Genomic DNA, 18,342 nt, shown 5'->3' with positions numbered 1-18,342 from the left:
GGGTGTCTGTCTTCCGTTGGGTCTAGTGTGATACTCACATACATAAGCACACATCTTCCACCCCCTTTTTTCTGAAAAAGAACACCATCAATTGTGTGTGCTTTTTCAGAAACATCCAAAAAGAAAGGCAGTTTATAATTTGGAATCGCCAAATCTGGAGCTGTTGTAAGAGCTTGCTTCAATAGAATAAAACTCATCTCAGCCTGTGCAGTCCAATCAAGTGTAGCTCCCAGGTTCCTCATCCCCTGCTCATTCACCAAAGTTCGCAGTGGATGTGTCAACTCACCATACGATGGGATAAACTGCCTACTATAACCTGACAAACCCAAAAACGAAAGCATCTCTTTAACTGTCTTTGGTTTTGTATGATGTAGTATCGCTGTTCGATGTGCAGGGGAAATCCCTGTGCCTTTCGCTGAGACCATTCTCCCTAAAAAGGTGACCACCTGCCTGCAGCATTGCAGCTTTGAGCGAGAGACTTTAAAGCCTGCCTTGAACAGCTGCACTAGCAGGAGACAGGTGGCCTCCAAACAGGAAGTATGATCAGGTGCTGCTAATAGGATGTCATCTACATACTGGATCAGAACTACCCCACCTGGCAGTGCTAGCCCCCCCAGCTGTTCTTTCAACACCTGATTGAAAATCCCTGGAGATAAAATAAAGCCCTGTGGAAGCCTAGTATACCGCAACTTTCTACCTCTATACGTGAACGAAAACACATCTCTTAATGGTTCTGCCAGCGGCAAGCAAAAGAAAGCATTCGCTAAATCTATGCAAGAGAACCACTTGTGGTTGGGGGTTAAAGCAGTCATGGCAGTATATGGGTTTGGTACTGGAACTGTGGGTGTACTCACAATACCATTGATGCGCCTTAAGTCATGGGCCATCCGATATTTGCCCGTGTCTTGTTTAGGAACCGGTAAAATGGGTGTATTCCAACTAGAACGCGAATGTTCCAACACCCCTGAATACATAAGGCCATCAATGGTCTTTGCCAAACCTTCCTCAGCTTCAGGTTTGTGGGGATACTGCATCTGCCAAATAGGGGTATAATCTGACAGTTCGAAGGTTATGGGATCAACCTGCTGACAAAAACCCACATCTGCTGGTCCCACTGACCACAGGTTCTCAGGGAGAGAATCTAGCATAGGGGCCGAGTCGGGGTGATCCATCTTCTCTCTACCATGAAAGCGTTCAATCTGTCTATGCTCAAGGAGGACTTGATCATATGTCGGAGACAAAATTCTGTATGCCTGACCAGATGAGGAGAACTGCACTGTCGGTATTTGGGTGTCAGACCAGTCCCTTAGGGACTTCAAGTTCCGACACATCGGTCCCAAATCTTTTGCCTGATGAGTAGTGCCAATTGCAAGGGTGACATGAGGAATGGCCTCACCTGCCATCTCATACCATTCCAGCTGTTCAGATGTCAGTGCCACCGCAGCGGCCACTCCCTCCTTTCCTATCACTATGTAGTCCGAATTAATTTCCCATTGCCTGCCCTCTACCTCTTCATAAAAGGCATGCTGATACATTTCATCCCCATCCCTATCGTAAAAGAGGGTCATATGGGGAGGGTCCGAGGGAGGGGTATACGGGTGTAACGTCTGGATCCACGGCTTCCATTGATTATAAAGTTTTAGCAGCCCTCCCTTCTGAGGGTCCTCTGGTTGCAACAACCCCCAGTAAATGTCAGCCCATTGTCCCTCAGACACGGATCCTCCAGCTGCCGCCAACAACATCTGAGAACTGGAATGCAGTGTAGTTAATGAACAGTTCATAGAATATCCATTTGGAAAGGTGACCTCTATTCCGCTGGGTCCACAAAGGATCGATGCTCTGCACTTGACCAACAGGTCTCTGCCCAAGAGATTGGTAGGGCACCTGGCTGACAAAATATATTGATGTGTAAAAGTCTGTCCCGCCACAGAAGTGACTAGTGGTGTAGAAAACGGCAGATTTTCTGGTGTACCCGAGAACCCTATCAGCTGGACGCTAGAGGATGATGTTTTATCTTGAAATTCAGTGCCAGTGAGTGTTGAAAATCTGGCTCCCGTATCCACTAAAAAGGATACTTCCATGTCCATAACTTTAATCTGCAGGAAAGGGTCTGCCAACCTAGCCTGCTCGTGGGTGCTCGGGCTCCGTCACTGTGGGCAATATTGCTCCTCCTCTGTCAGCAAAGGGAATTGTCTCTTTGGAGCTAAAGCCGCATGGGGTGCCTGATGTACCGGGGGTGGCACTGACGATCTCTGGGGCTGGACCCAATGCTCATTTTGTGGTGGTCCATATCCCCTTCCCCCAGTGTCCCGAGGATCCCAAGCCAGGGGGCAGTCTCTCTTCCAGTGTCCTGGCTGACCGCATACAAAACATACGGCTGGTTGCATTCGTGGAGCACCCCGACCTCTCCCTCTTACTCGGAATCCCCCCATTGGTCCTCCCATTCTGGCCACAAAGGTGGGACCCGGTGCCCAATATGGGGCCGGGTGCCAACTCATATTATTCCCTTGTGGTGGCTGCGTTGGCTGCTGAATCATCTGGTTCGCACCCTTTGAGGAAATCTTTTTTGCCTCGTTTGCCTTTTTTCTAGCCTCTTCCAATTGAAGCTTAAGGAGTTGCACTTGTGCCGACTCCATAGTATGTTTGTCCTCCTTTTGCTTAGCCCTGTAATGTTTCATGTGATGGGTCAAATGTTTTTCCCATTGCTCACTCGAGCAGCCAGGAATATCAGGGTTATTCTCTAATGCCTCCCTAACTACAGCTGGCAGTCCACTCGTTACTGCAGCCCTAAAGAGTGTAGTCTGCAAGGGATCTGTGGCTGGGTGTACTCCTGCTTTATCAGTCCAACTCTCCCTACACTGACTCAAAAAAGTCGAGATCTCCTCATCCTCCTTTATGGAAAAGGTCAGGGACTGCATGACACCGGGGGGAACGGGGAACTTATCTCTCATTGCCCCTCCTACTGCCGTAGCATGGTTGGCAAATGGCTCGGCATCGAGGCACCTAGTGATTCCTGCGATCATTTCTACCTGCTGTATCTCCCACAGCCCAAGCTGTTTACCCAATAATGCTCTCCAATCCCCTATGGCTATCTTATGTCCCATCGTATATTGGCAGAACTTTCCCATCCACGCTCCACCTCCCTCAGTCGGAGGTGGCATTTTATCCAAAATACAATTCATGTCAGTGAATGAGAAGGGTTGATACCTCTCCCCAATTTGCGGACCCTTATAAATTAGCGGCATCTGTCTATACCTTTCTGGAAGCCGTACTTCCTCCCTGTCCCGCAACGCATATCCCAAAGGGGAACGAGGGTAATCCTGACTCTGTCTTCTATGTGTGATCATGCTTCCCCTGATCGTGACTGGCTGTTCCTCCTCTTCATTCTCAACACTCACACTAGCTAGATCAGTATCCTCGTTCTGCTCTCTCTCCCGTTCCCATCTGACACTCGCTGGGTCATTTCCCTTCCTATTCTCCTCTTGTCCCAGCTCTCTCTCATCTGTACTTCCCAAGCCCCTACTATTTTTCCTTACTGCACATCTATCGTTCTGTACTTTGTGCACCCACTCTTTTGTTTCCTCCACTCTCTCCTGTGCAACTCTCTGCAGTCTCTCCTTCGCCTCATGTAGTTCTGGACCTGTTAACTCAGTGACATTCACTATTCCCTCACTTATCTGCATCGCTGGCATTTGGGGAATAGGATAAGGTGGTGGCAATGTCTCCGGTAACTCTGGATATAACGGGGCTGACGGCTTCACCTCCCCCGTATTCTCCTTAGTGTTATGGGATCCCTGTTTAATATCATGTTGAAGGTTCGCTTCCACAGCCATGCAAGCCAATGTCATAATGTGTAAATCTGCCCTTCTCTGTTCCTTCACTTCTCTCTGTTGTTTAAACCTTCTTCTATTCCATATAGATCCTTGTCCTTTTGCCTCATGTTCCTGTACCTCCTTGGCTGCTTCCCTCTCTGCTTCTCCTAAGTACAATACCAGCCGGATTTTTTCAAACCCTCGTGGTACCTTCCCCTGATTCTGCAGCTCTCTCCATATCTGTTCGTACCGTGCCATAGCCTGTACCTCCTCTCCCTTCGGTAATCCTCCCAGTAATTGATTCCTTGTTTTCTCCCACTGTCGGTTTACAGATGGGGGAACCCCTCTGTCTCCCCCGAGCTCTTGCCCTACATCCCTATTTACTCCTTCCATCTCCGTTCTGATCTTTAACCCTTTAGACTTCGTACTTCACTGGGTCTCTCCCCTGGTAGGATTTTGACACCCTGCAATCTACTTCGTCCCTTCCCACGTTATTATAAACACCAGCAGCACACTACACACGATCCTTAAACAAATACTTATTATAAAATATTATGATACACTAGACGATTCCTAAACAGATACTTAACCACTATAGACGCAAATAACTATAAAACAATACACCTTATACAGATACTGATTATACACTACTATGGTATACGATCCTTAATCAAATACTTATTACACACTATAAAAACAAATAACCATCACAATGCACCTTATACAGATACTTATACACTACTATGGTACACGATCCTTAATCAAATACTTATTACACACTATAAAAACAAATAACCATCACAATGCACCTTATACAGATACTTATACACTACTATGGTACACGATCCTTAATCAAATACTTATTACACACTATAGAAGCAAATAACCATCACCATACACCTTATTCTAATTGGCCAAGTGTCTAAAGCTATCTCTCGAGATCGCTACGAGGGGACTCCAACCCCGTTCTACTAGGAGGACTCCAACCCCGTTCTACTAGGAGGACTCCAACCCCCTTCTACTACAGGGGACTCCAACCCCGTTCTACTAGGAGGACTCCAACCCCCTTCTACTACAGGGGACTCCAACCCCGTTCTACTAGGGGGACTCCAACCCCCTTTTGTTTTATTCTTTGGCTTTAACGAGGGCTTTTGCAGAGTAGTGACAACACACAATTTATCTTTGCCAATAGCAGAACTTCGTTAAAACAGGCGTCTGCTTACCTCCCTTTGTAGGATGGTCACTTGTTGTTATCACCACACCACAATCGACCGGTGTTTCGTATCTTTTTCTTCCGTCACTTCTCCATCTTCATCACGTCGGGGTCACCAAATTGTCGGACTCTGGCTTTAACTTACTCTTAATTTAGTCTATGTGTAGTCTGAGTCCAGCGTGTTCTTTGAATGAAGTGATAGGAGAAGGTATTCGGTTCAACAGTCAATTTATTACACAGCACAAGAATAAAACTTAACAGAGCTCTGGGTCACTCATTAGTTCATAGGTCACCTGCACAGTGAGCTACTCCCCAAGACTGACCCCTATTGTCCAGTTGGTTCAGTTTATATAGGTCAACCTTATCATACAGAACAAAAGTTGGCTTCCTTTGCTAGATTTCATTATCATACAGAACAAAAGTTGTCTTCCTTTGCTAGATCTTTTTGCATAAGGGTTATCACAAGTCATCTCCTGTTTTGCAGATATCTGGGGTGTAGCACTCCCATCTTAATCCTCAAGGCCAGACTATCCCGTTGTGTTGATCAGAAATTAATTCATCCCCAGATATTTCTAATCACCATTCTGTTCTTGTCTGGCCAATTTCTGCTGTTCTCTTTAACACCTCCTCCTGCCTTAATCTTCCTCCTAGACTGGTTTTCCATTCCCTTTGTTTCTTGCAGGCCATTCTTTGTTCTGATCTGGCCTGTGTCTCCTGTGCTACTCACCACCTCCTTTAGTTTGAGCATTCCTCCTAAATCGTTTTATGCATTTCCTCTCCCTGTATTTTGGAGCAGACAATTTTGCTCAGCCAACTTTGCTCCATGCTGTGATTGCCACTTAATCACATTCCTCTTTCCCCCTGAACCATGCAGTAAATATACACTTATTAATTAATCATTTATTTCATAATGTTTTCACCCCTAGATTCCAACATTGGTCATGGGCGAAGGATTACCAGGAGTCAGTAGGGGTGGTGAGGAGAGTGCAGAAACGTGGGACGATGAATTGCCCACGAAATGCTTTCTGTTCCTGTGATGTGACTCAGCAATAAAGCATTGGCTTCGTGAGTCAGCTTTGATGCATGTGATCTTCCCCAACTGAGTATAACGAGAGTCTCGCTGCTGGGGTTGGTAGCCTGAGAGAGGACACTGATCCGTCGATTTATCCTTTTAGACATTTTTTGGGTACACACAAAAGATACCAGCTTAGCTCTGATGGTATTTCCAGTGCCGTGAAGTACATGCTATAGGAAGCCCAGGTCTCAGCCGCATATTTAGGTCAGGAATCACAGCTGCAAAAACTTTCTAACAATAAATCTAATACTTGATAATAAGCTAGAGAGTTAGTATTACCCAGTCAAATGAAATTTGAGAGATTAATTGTTGATAAGGGGAAAAAGGGATTTGTCTCAGAAATGTATATGTTATTATAGGAAAAGATGGAGAAGATGGATGTATTTAAAACAAAAGATAAATGGGAGAAGGACATCTATTCCTTTATCCGTAGAGGAGGATCTGATGTGTCTGGACAGTGTTACAAAGTTAATTAATGTACAATATCGTTTGATTAATTATAATTTTTTGCATCAGTTATATTTAACCCCTGAAAAATTTAAAAAAATATGGATTTAGTCTGTCAGAGTTATGTTTTCGGTGTGGTGAGCAGACTGGTACTTTTTTTTTACATTCATTATGGGAATGTATAAAGGTTAAGCCCTTTTGGGAAAAAGTAATTAAATTTTTGCAAGATTTATTCAAAATAGAATTATATGTTGATCCATGTCTATTGGGATACATGAATACAATTACGACAGGTCTGCAATTGGAGAAACCTCAAATAGCATTTATACGTTTAGGATTGGCTGTACCTAGAAAATGTGTAGCTGTTACTTGGAAAAATGATGTTGAACTGAGTATACAAAGATGGCACAACGAAATTCAATCATGTATTTATTTGGAAAAGATAGCATATAATTTGCGGAATAATTAGTCTTTCTTTTGTTAAAATGTGGAGTTTATATTTGGAATATATAGGTTTGGATGTTAAGTAAATTGTTTTTATTTGTGATAAAAGGTGGCACACCGTACAACAACCTGATTTTATCTGATATTATTGTGTTTTTTTAACTAAGCTCCGAAGGGGGAGGGTTGTAGGGGGTGGGGTGGGGGGGGGGGGTGGGGTTGGAGTAGAGGGTAGTTTTAGATTATACTTTGTTTTTTTTTGGTTCTGTAAAATTCAAATCAAATTTTCAAAAAAAAAAATTAATCACAGCTGCCTGCTAGATCTGCAGATATGACCCAATCGTTGGCTAACTCTAGGTGATGACTGGAGATATGAGAAGGGGTCTAACTTCAAGAGGATCTCAGTTGTTGGGAACAGATCGGTAGAGGACCCATCCTCTTGTAAGCTTCAGTAAACAAGTGAATAAAGGCATGGAATTTTGCCTCTGAGCGAACACAAGTTCTTTCTTTGTACACTGTGACTTGGTTACTGAGTTTTGGACTGTGTTGCGGTTGCTATAGGTTCAAGAGTTTCCAATGAGTTCTGAAGTTAGTTCGAGGTGAGAATGATGGAAATAAGTGTCACAACAATGTGAGCCTGTCCTCCAACATCTCACCGTGGCAGGGGGTGATACCCGACTGTTTCAAACTGGTGTCAATCATACTGATACCCAAGAAGAGTCTGGGACCTGCCTTAATGACCCAGTAGCACTTACATCAACAGTGATGAAGTGTCTCAAAAGGCTGGTGTTGAACCATATCAGCTCCTGTCTGAGTGGTGACATGGATACGTTCCAATTCACCTATCGTAGCAACAGGTTTATGGCAAATTTTACCTCACTGGCTCCACACAAAGACTGGAACACCTGAACACCAAAGATGCATGCACACGATGCTCTTTATCAACTACAGTTTAGCATTTAACACCATCATCCCCTTAAAACTGATCAGCAAACCCAACACCCCACTGTGTAATTGGATTTTTGATTTCCTCACCTGCAGACCCCAATTTCTAAGGATTGGTAAGAATATTTCCACATTCTCCATCACTACCAGAGCACCACAGGACTGTGTTCTTAGCCTCCTGTTCTACTCACTTTACACCTACCAGTGTGAGGTGGCTCAGTATGACAATAACACCATATACAAATTTGCCGATGATACCACGGTATAAAGTAAAACAATGAGTCAGCATAAAGGAGGGAGAATGGAAACTTGGCAGAAAGGGGCATCAACACAGCCTCTCACTCAGTCACCAAAACTAAGGAGCTGATTGTTTAGTTCAGGAAGGGTAAACCAGAAGTGTACGATTCAGTGATCATTGGGTGATCAGAGGTGGAGAGAGTGAGCAAATTTAAGTTTTGGTAGTGGCTATCTCGAAGGATCTTTCCTGGACCCAACACACTAATAGCATTATGAAGAAAGCATGATAGCACCTCTACTTCCTCAGGAGTTTGTCGAGGTTCGGTATGTGTATTGTGAAGGGTCATGGCTGTTAAGTGACAGTACTGCCCACTACTTGGTCGGAAGACACCACCTGTCAATCAAGGGTTGGCCCTGCCCCATCCATTCATGCACAGCTTGCCATCGGCCAATTTAAATTCCTTTGAGCCATTGACCAATTTAAATTCCTTTGAGCCACTGGCTCTTATAATCAGCTTAACCTTGCTGACATCAAGCCATTGGAGCCCTGTAAATTACCTGGGCTGGACTCTCCAGCCTACCTGTACTTGGCCACCTGAACTTGGCTTTGGGCCCGCATTCTCAGTCTTGATGAAGAGTTGTGACCTGAAAAGTTGAAAATTATTTTTCTCCCACTGCTGCTGCTTGACCCGTTGAGTTCTACAGGACATTGTGTTTGTTGGTCCCGATTCCAGCATCTGCAGTCTCCTGTGTGTCTCCAGTGTCAGCCTTGTTTGATACCGGCCCTAAGTGAGGCTTGGCTTGCTGGTTAGGATCATAGCTTTCAGGTTACCATGCAGCAAACATAAGATGGAGAAAAATTTCTCCATCCAGAGTACCTTGAAAAAGTCCACTCAGTCACAGCGAAAGCATACAAGTTAGACTCAGACAGGATTGAAATGGACTCTCTGGCTCTGAGTCAACAGCTCGACTAGTTGCACAAATGTGCCAGCCACCTCAGTTCAATGGAGTTCCTGCAGTTCTCTCGAAATTGTCACATGGTGAAGACCACGCTCACTCGGAGGCAATTCCCACTGTGATTCAGAAAGAAGCTCTTCAAGTCACTGGAAGTGACTGAATGTGAAGGAGATCCTAGTTTTGATTGCACAGAAAAAGTGCAATAATGGCATTTCCCTGAGAGACTGAAATGCTCTTGGGGATTGAATGAAAAAGTCAGTGCTGGATAATGGACAATTATAACCACTGCCCCAAAATGCTATGGCTACATCGGGTAATGGGAGCAAGTACATTCCCAATCTAACATTGATTCATACAGCATGCCTGCTACATCCAAGCCAACCATTGGGTATCCATCCATATTAGTCCCATCTTCCAGCACTTGCCCCGCCCTTTATGCTCAGCCAATTTAGATTCAACTGAATGGTTCTTAGTGCATTCCAGGTACTCACCAATCTCTAGTTCCCTCAAAATTTCTTATCCCTTACCCTAGTTTTGTTTACCTCTGATGTAGGGAGGTTTGCTGCAGTCCACCCTATGTATACCTCTCATAATTTTAAATACAATCATGAGCCCTCTTATCCTCCTCTGCTCAAGAGTAAATGGACACAGGCTCTCCTCACCACCGAAACACTCTAGCCCAAGCAACACCTTGGTGAATTTCCACTGCACCCTCCCTCATGCTAACACATCCTTGATGTACGTCAGGTTTTGAACATTGCAAGGCTGTCAGAATTCGGTGCGAATCTTCTGTAGCCTTAAATAACTGTTGCCCTTCATTCTGCAGGAGGAAGAGATCCCAGAGCTGGAGATTGACATTGATGAATTGCTAGAAATCTCAGATGAAGACCAGCGCTCCAAGCTCCAAGTAAGTACTTGTTGTTGGCAGATGGTAACGTTCAAGGTGTCGAGAGGGAAAGTGGAAAAAATTGGGACCTTTACCAGGAGCAGTGAGAAGAGCTGGCAGCTATACTAACAGAATGGGCTGGTAACTTCAATCTCTCGGGGCACAAAGAGAATGTCCTTTGAATTATTGGTGTTGTGGTCTTCTGAGGAAATTAGCAGATAAACATCACCATCTCACTGCACCTTGGTACATCCGACAACTTGGTACATGAGAAATTGGTTTGACTTGTTTACTATGGATGCTCAGTGTACAAGAGGCTGTACACAGAATGAAACCAATATTCGTTAATTGAATAAGTTCGATCTTGACCTCTACTACTGTCTATGTGGAGTTTGCACATCCTCCCTGTGACTGCATGGGGTTGGATTGGTGGGTGGATTGGATTCTCCAGGTAGGTTAATTGGCTGCTGTAAGGTTACTTTAGCACAGGTGAACAGCAAAATAATCAACAGAGAGTTGAGGGGCATGTGAGAGGGACTAAGTTGCAGGGGTAAGGGGAAATGAAGAGGGGTAAGGGTCTGAAGGGATTTCACTGCTGGGAGATGGACCCAATGGGCAGTGTAGTCTCCTGTGGTGTAGAAGTTAAACCTTATCCTCTGAGACAGAATTATGTACAGCCTAGTAGAGCCCATTGTTGAAAGTCCATAAACTCTGCTTCCATGGAGACCCATCCTTACCTCTAGCTCCAAACCAGTTACGGCTGTTCATTGTTCCTGAGCTGCTATCTCTCTCATCATTGAAAAAAAACTGGGCAGTACAATGTTCCAAAATGGCATCGCTGGTCCTTGTACCTGGTTAACAGCACTGGAACATCACCTCAGATAACAAACACTGCTCAGACACATCACCCTTAGGTGACTAGAGAGCCCGCTTAATAAGTTGGAGTGTTGTCGCCTGACAATATCTTGGTTGGGCGCTGTGAGTGATAACTTGCTGCAATTATCAGCTAATTCTGATGCCCCCCCCCCCCCCCCCCCCCGGGATATCTGCACATTCTAAACAATCCAGCAAAACCAGTGGATTATCATTTGTTCATTGCAGATAGCTAGTGCATCAGTTTAATGGGCCTCTTCAGATTAATGGTTCCCCTGGCATTTAGCGGCTTAATGAGTCTCCCTGCATTGAGTCTACAGAAGGTCTACCCCCAGGATTATCCCAGCAATAAACCCATTAGGATGTCTTCCAGTGATGTCTTTATTAAAACAAGGAGCAGAAATGTATCCAGCAATCACTTGTATTAAAGAGCACTGAAGCCATTGTGATTGTACTTAAATTGCATGGTTAGTGCACATGAACTAGGACAAAGGTTTTCCACCCATCTGTGATAGTACAGATTCTATCCCCAATGTGTATATGTACAGATGGTAGTGTAGGATGACTGTGATTGGCTGAGAGTGTAGCCCCACCTACTGGCAGGTCTCAAAGGATTGCTCCTAGCCAGACCAGGTCATTCTGGACTGGTCGACCTACTTGTGATATGCTCCAGTCTTTTAGTTAATAAAAGGCTTGGTTTGGATCAGCAAGTCTTTGGTTCTTTTGATGAGCTCTACACCATTCTTTTAAGGAAATTATCTCTGTCATGGCCACATAAAAGGGTGCCTGCATTATGACCACCGTGACAAAACCCTTGGATCCCTTTTAAAAAGAGGATGAGAAAGCCTAACCCAATCTGCTGGAGGAACTGAGCGGGTCAAGCTTGAAAGTGAAATTATTAAGGGCAAGAATGACTTCTCTTTCAAAGCCTCTCATTTCTTATCTACAACTCCATGCAAAAGCCTGTAGGGTGATGTGAGTTTTTGTATAGATCGAGAACAGAAACAAAAAAAAGTGACTGCTCAGGCAGCGTCTGTGGAAAGAGTCCAGGCTTCAGGTCTACACCCTCTGTCAGGACTTTTTAAGATCAAATCTCACAAAAGTCCACTTGCGATTCATTTGTTGCCGTGCATGAACTCCTGATGCTCCATTAACAACGTGTTTCTGTGTGGTGAATGCTCAGCTCATTTCCAAGATGTTTGAATCCTGCGTGCACATTTAACAGGCCTCAAATTGCTCCTTTAAAGTGTCACTTTGATGAGGGTTGGACCTCCCCTGTACCTTTTTGCACTACATGGTGACGGGGTTGATGGATTGTACAAGTTCAAATTTATTGTCACCTGTGCCAAGGTGCAGTGAGAAAACTTGTTTTGTATCAAACTCAGCTAATCAGTCCAATTAAAAAGAGTGCTGAGTACAAAGTTACAAGGAGAGATCAGTGCAAGGGCAACGTTATTGGAGGGCTTTAACCAATGAGCAACTTTCACCTCAGCACCATTGTTGTGGATGGGAGAGTGAGCTTCAACCCTCTCCCAGAAGTCTATGAGCATTGTATGGCCACCAAGCCACTCGACCCGCTATCTCCCTTCCACATTCCAACTCATCACTGTATGAATTGCAGCCTGTGGCGATAACCTCCCTGCACTGTAAGAGCTGGAGTACTGTCTTCGGATGTCTTTAAATGACCATTACGCAAATACACAAGGCAAAATATTTTGGCATGGATTAGATGGGCCAAAAGGCCTGCTTCTGTGCCTTGTTCTGTGGTTCTAAAGGCAGAGGCTATTAGCTTATCATAAAACTAACCTGAATTTAGAGATACAGCATGGTAGCAGGCCCCTACCACCCAAATACTCCCATATGACCTTGAGCAATAAAACTGTCCATGATCAATATGGACGAAACTGGGCAATTGATAAACCATTTTATTATTTTTTTAAACAAAGAGAACATACACAATAGCCGCCATGACCAGACCTACCTCATTTTATCAACAGGGATCCATGTAATCATGTAAAAACAGAGTACACCTTCCTTCCTTCACCATACTTGGCTATTTCATTTCACTTTCACTTTTGATGCTGTCATGTTCACAGGCAACTGGCCTTTTGATCTGATGTTTTAATGGTTACTGGAAGGTTGGGACCTTCCACTTTGACATCTATGAAGGACAAATGGATAATATGGGAGATAAAGGCACGTCAGTGAACTTGACCACACATTCTAACATCTTTTCTCTGACGCTGCTGACTTGAATTAAACAGTCTTGTTTTTTATCATTTGCAGGAAATGCTACACGAATGCTGTAAACCCACAGACGTAAGTGAAACCTTCTGCTCCGTTTCATCTCTCTCGAACACTGTCGACTCCATCTGCAGGAAGTGCATGGGTGGGGGGGGGGGGCGGGGGAGGAGACGCGGGATGTGAATGGTGTTCACTGGGCCCACAAACTGGGAATTGTGTCAATACCGCTTACATAAGAAAATGAAACGCGAGTAGGTCATTCCAACCCTCGTACCCGCAACACGACTCAATAAGATCAAGGCTGAACTAACCTTGTATCTTTTGACATTGATTTCTAATATGAAGAACCTCCACAGCTAATTCCAAAATAGATCGCCCTGTGGGTGATGAAATTTCATCCCTTGTCTGTCCTGAACGACCACTCTTATTGATCAATCCCTGTGAGAATTGTGTACGCTTCAATGAGATCCCTCTCAGTCTTTCAACTCCAATCAGCAAGCAGCTAATCCCTCTTCATTTGGGACTGGTGCGATGAAGTTCTTCTCTGCCTGGTGTTTCAGGTCTTCAGTAGTCTTTGATACTGTGCATCTGATCCAGTGAACATGCAAAAACACACAAGGCAAAATAGTTCGGCATGGACTAGATGGGCCAAAAGGCCTGTTTCTGTGCTGTGTTCTGTGGTTCTAAAGGCAGAGGCTATTAGCTTATCATAAAATTAACCTGAATTTAGAGATATAGCACGGTAACAGGCCCTCCCAATGTTATAACAGAGATGTGCTGCATCAGAGCTGCTAATCTCCAGCTGAGGTAACAGCAATGCCCATCACTTTGTAAAGACGACTTGCAAACACCTATGTTTAGTCGACAACCAAAATGTAATTACAGTAAAACCCCTGTTATCTGGAATTCAGGCAACCAGAAGCCTCAAGCAACTGGCAAAAAGATAACAGAAAATAAATACTGTATATGTCGGTATTTGAATCTTAAAGTCGTCACCCAAACCAAGGGTTGTCTTATTTACAGATGCAGCACGGTGACAGGCCATTTCGGCCTACAAGTCTGTGCCGCCCAATTTACACTTCCGTTACGTTTCGAATGGTGGGAGGAAATGGGAACCTCTGGGGAAAACCCACGCAGACACGGGGAGAACATGCAAACTCCTTACAGACAGTGCAGGATTCAAACACTGGTTCCAATTGCTGGTGTTACATTAGCCACTACATCAACCATGCTGCCCTGTCACGTATATGTCAAGTTTAAAACCCGAACCTTAATAGTGGAGTCTCAGCGCTCTCTTGCAGGGTCCATCCATCCAGTCCGATTCCCATCGGCTCTGTACAGGCTTTAAATGGCCTGTTATTTTAAAATATGCTAATAAAATGTAAACATTTACTGGGTAATTTTCTTTTAATCTCTCCACTGGTCAGCGGTAAGTGCCAGACTCAGGGTAGTCTTATACAACAAGTATAGTTCACAACCTAGATTTTAAGTGGAAATTCTGGGAGTCATCTTCTATAGTAGGTAAAAAATATGAAAGTTTAAAATTGGCGCATCTCACTGTTAGTTTGAAAATCACATAACATTTAGTCTCAAGCAACCAGAAAAATTCCCTTATCCGGCATCTACAAATTCCCATAGGTGCCAATACTGGGGTTTTTACAATATTTGGTCCCTGATCATTTCGTTGTTAATTGCTTGCTGTGCACAAACCGGTGCTTTTGCAACGATGTATGCATAAGTTGGTAAACTCCTACCTGTTAGCCTGCCCCTCTCCCCTCCTTTTATTCAGGCGCCTGCCTGCTCTTTGCTCATACCTTGAAGAGTTCAGGCCTGAAACGCTGGTTACCTCTCACTTCCTATAGATGCTGCGTGACCTGCTGAGTTTCTCCAGCATTTCTGTGTATTGCACTGTAATCCCAGCAGCTGCAGACCTTCCTGTTTAACTCCTTGGGACACCCCCCCAAGTGAACGGTCTGTGTTGATGCAAGACCTTGATTTCTTGAAGCATATTTTTGGGGGACACACAAGAACTGCAGGTGTTGGAACCTTGAGCATTCAATGAGAACCTAGGCAGTCCCACTCTTGAGAAAAGGTCCCGAATGAAACATTGACCATTTCAAGCCATAGATGATGCCTGAGTCCTTCCAGCTTTTTGTTATCGGGCAGTATGATTTTCTTCATTCCCAATGACATTGTGTGATGAGGTCAATGTTCTCGCCCAACAATACAGTCCTCACTCAACACGAGTGCAATTCGGCATTACTACAGCGATAAATCAAGACATTATTATCTAGCCTGAAAGGAGGGGACATGTATCACTGGCTTTGTGTCACTCTTCAGTTGAGATCAGAACTTCAGCGAGCAATATCGAGAAGCAGAATTTGAAATCAAAGTAGTCTGAAATGTACATGAAACCTTGCTTAAACTTCCCAAGGAGGGCTCGGACCTGGCCTTTTGTCATACAGCCCTGCAGCTCCAAGTGGTACTATTCCCATTTTATTCTCCCCAGCCCCCCCACCCCAGGTTCCACCCCTTCCCTACCCACTAGGGGGAACCTGCAATGGCCAATTAACCTGTCAGCTTGCACCTCTTTGGGGTGTGGGAGGAAATCAAAGCATTTGAGTGAACTTGGTCTTTTCTCCTTGGAACGAGGGAGGATGAGCGCTGCTGGATGTGTACAAGACGATGAGAGGCATTGATTGTGTGCCAGAGGCTTTTTCCCAGGGTTGAAATGGCTAACATGACAGGGCATAGATGTTTTAAGGTGCTTGGACGTACAAGGGGTATGTGAGAGGTATATATATATTTTTTACACAGTCTGGTGTGTGCCCTAAATGCACTGCCTGCAATGGTAACGGAGGCAAGTACAATATATTTCAAGAAACTATCAGATAGGTACATAGAATTGAAAAAAATGGAGTTATGCAGTAGGGAAATTCTAAGCCATTGTTAAGAATAAGTTGTTCAGCTAGCTCAACACTATGCTGAGGATTTCTATGTTCATTTGGTCACAAAAGCACCATACAGATTCTACACAGACGGGTCCCCGATGATAATATGAAACCTTGGACGCTGGAACTGTAAGGTAGCAGCACTACCCGCTATGCCACTGCACACTATACAGCCAAAAAGCAATAGCAATGAAGGCTTAATCGATGGTCCCTCAGGGAAACGTTTAGGGTTGGTGGGAACAGCAGCAGGCTGGGGTAGAGTTGGGGCTAATCTAGTAAACATTTAGGAATTCCGAAGACTTTGATTGATATGGAGAATAGGCCAGTCGGTTAGGGACATAGGGAGGTGCAGGTTTGCAGTTTACATTTCTCTGAGAAACGTAGCTTAAAATGGCCACTGTAAATTGTCCTTTATGTGTGTGCGGATGGAGAATAGGGCGAGATTAGTGTAAATGGTTGGTGTGAATGACAGGCCAAGGGATTCATTTCTATGTGGTATCTCTCCACGACTCTGTCGGAGATTTCTATTGTACAGGAATCCAAACCCCAGCCAGGAAAGCAAAGTGAACAAGCAATAACGATCCAGGAGACAGGCATTATCCTCCGTATTCTTAGAATCACTCTCACAAATTGTTGAAGCGAACAGCACTACGTTTTTAGAGAAAGGCTGAAGTGTATGGAAAAAGGAAAAGAAAATGGAGTGAGATAAATGACAAGGGAGCAAGGGATATTGGTTTCTCTGTTGCAAGCTTGATGTTTGAATAGACATGTCAGTACTTGTGGCACAAGACTGCCCCCTGGGGGCACACTGTCAAAATGCAAAGCAGGAAATTCACAAAAACAATGAAAATTTAAAGTATATCCTATTGGAGAAATGTAGGAAATTATAAAAGAAAATGTCTCTTTCAATTCCTCAATGTTTTCCACTGCCAGATATTAAAGGGATTCCATAAACACTGCACCATTCACATTTTCATCCTGAATAGACTTAGTCAACAGCCCTGTTTAAAAATAATGAAAAATCATCCATTTATTTGTTCCTGGGCTTTGGTCAGAACCGTCAGGTTGCGGGAGCTGTGGTTATGTGAAATAAGGAGTTACCTTTCTATAGGGCCTGTAACAAAACTCACGTTTATTAAGAAATTTAAGTTTGATTTATCAAGGCTTTTTAATATGCTTGAGCACGTTAGTAAAACCTTGCTCCCATTTGTATTGCTGGTTCCCATTTGTATTGACCCTTGCTCCCCATGCTGTAAGGAAGCAGAGGTTAATTCCTCTTCTTTCTCCCTTCTTTGGTCTAGGATTTTATTAATGAGCTGCTTATTCGAATAAAGGGACTTCGGAAAATGACAGTCTCTCAGAAGAAGTGACCCTGAAGACCAATCTCCAGCGGAACGGAATTGAGATGAAGGAATCGAGTGTGTGGTTGGATGAGGCCCACCCCAATCTTTTCATGAAAACAATGCCCTTTTATTTTGGTCAAAGGACCGTCACAAGACTGAACTTTCTGAAGCATGCCAGGCGAGGGGGCGAAGCCCACACATTTGTAAAAGAAAACCAGAAAACAAGCAAAATATGTCGATGGCTATTTATGACTTTTTTGTTGTTAAAGTGTTAATAAATTATGATGTTTAAGTGTAACTTTGGCTGCAGTTCAAGTGAAGTGTACTTTAACCCAGTTGGCATTCACTGCCTTTCAAAGGGCATATGCAACTCTCAGCCACGCCAAGAACTTCAACCCCCTGGTCCAGGCTGATGTGGACAGAACTGAAGGTGCCATCTTTGGACGAAATATTAACATGAAGGTCCATCTCGGGTGGACGTGGAGATTCACAGCAGTATGCGAGGAAGCACAGAAGAGATTGCCTGAGTGACTAATGCTTTGCTGTTTGTGGGAGCTCACCGCACAGGAACTTAAGGCTCCACCTCATTATAGTCTAGTGATTACAATTCGATGGTTGTAAATACTTTAGGACATCTTGCAATTGTAAAAAGTGCAATAGAATGAGATTTCTTTCATCATTTATAATGCTGAAATCCAAAAGGTGCAGAGGGATGCCTAGTTCACTGTGAGATTAGATGGGCTGACTTCATAAGGTGGAGAGCACACTGATCAGCATAAGGAATAGATGCAGGGGACAATTTGGCCTGTCACATTTCTTCAGGGTCGAGAGATTCCCCTACCTCAGTGCCATAACCTGCTTGCATCACCCTGAGAGAAAGGCCACATACTTGCCTCGGGAGGTTAGAGTGCAGCTAAT

At 44.2% G+C, this 18,342-nt stretch overlaps 1 protein-coding gene across 6 annotated transcripts in view; it reads left to right on the top strand.

The window, feature by feature from the left end:
* Positions 1-17,722, top strand: part of ppp1r14d (protein phosphatase 1 regulatory inhibitor subunit 14D) — a 138,260-nt gene extending 120,538 nt beyond the window's left edge. For all 6 annotated transcript variants that reach the window (XM_069917113.1, XM_069917115.1, XM_069917114.1 and 3 more), the window contains 3 exons: positions 9,954-10,034; positions 13,173-13,205; positions 17,383-17,722. In XM_069917113.1, the coding sequence (XP_069773214.1) occupies positions 9,954-10,034; positions 13,173-13,205; positions 17,383-17,451 (183 nt within the window). In that variant the 3' untranslated portion in view covers positions 17,452-17,722. The remainder of the gene's footprint in view (positions 1-9,953; positions 10,035-13,172; positions 13,206-17,382) is intronic.
* Positions 17,723-18,342: the final 620 nt, after the last annotated feature.

The sequence above is a fragment of the Narcine bancroftii genome, chromosome 2, assembly GCF_036971445.1.
Source record: "Narcine bancroftii isolate sNarBan1 chromosome 2, sNarBan1.hap1, whole genome shotgun sequence".
Taxonomy (NCBI): domain Eukaryota; kingdom Metazoa; phylum Chordata; class Chondrichthyes; order Torpediniformes; family Narcinidae; genus Narcine; species Narcine bancroftii.
This window is presented reverse-complemented; position numbering and strand designations above follow the sequence as displayed.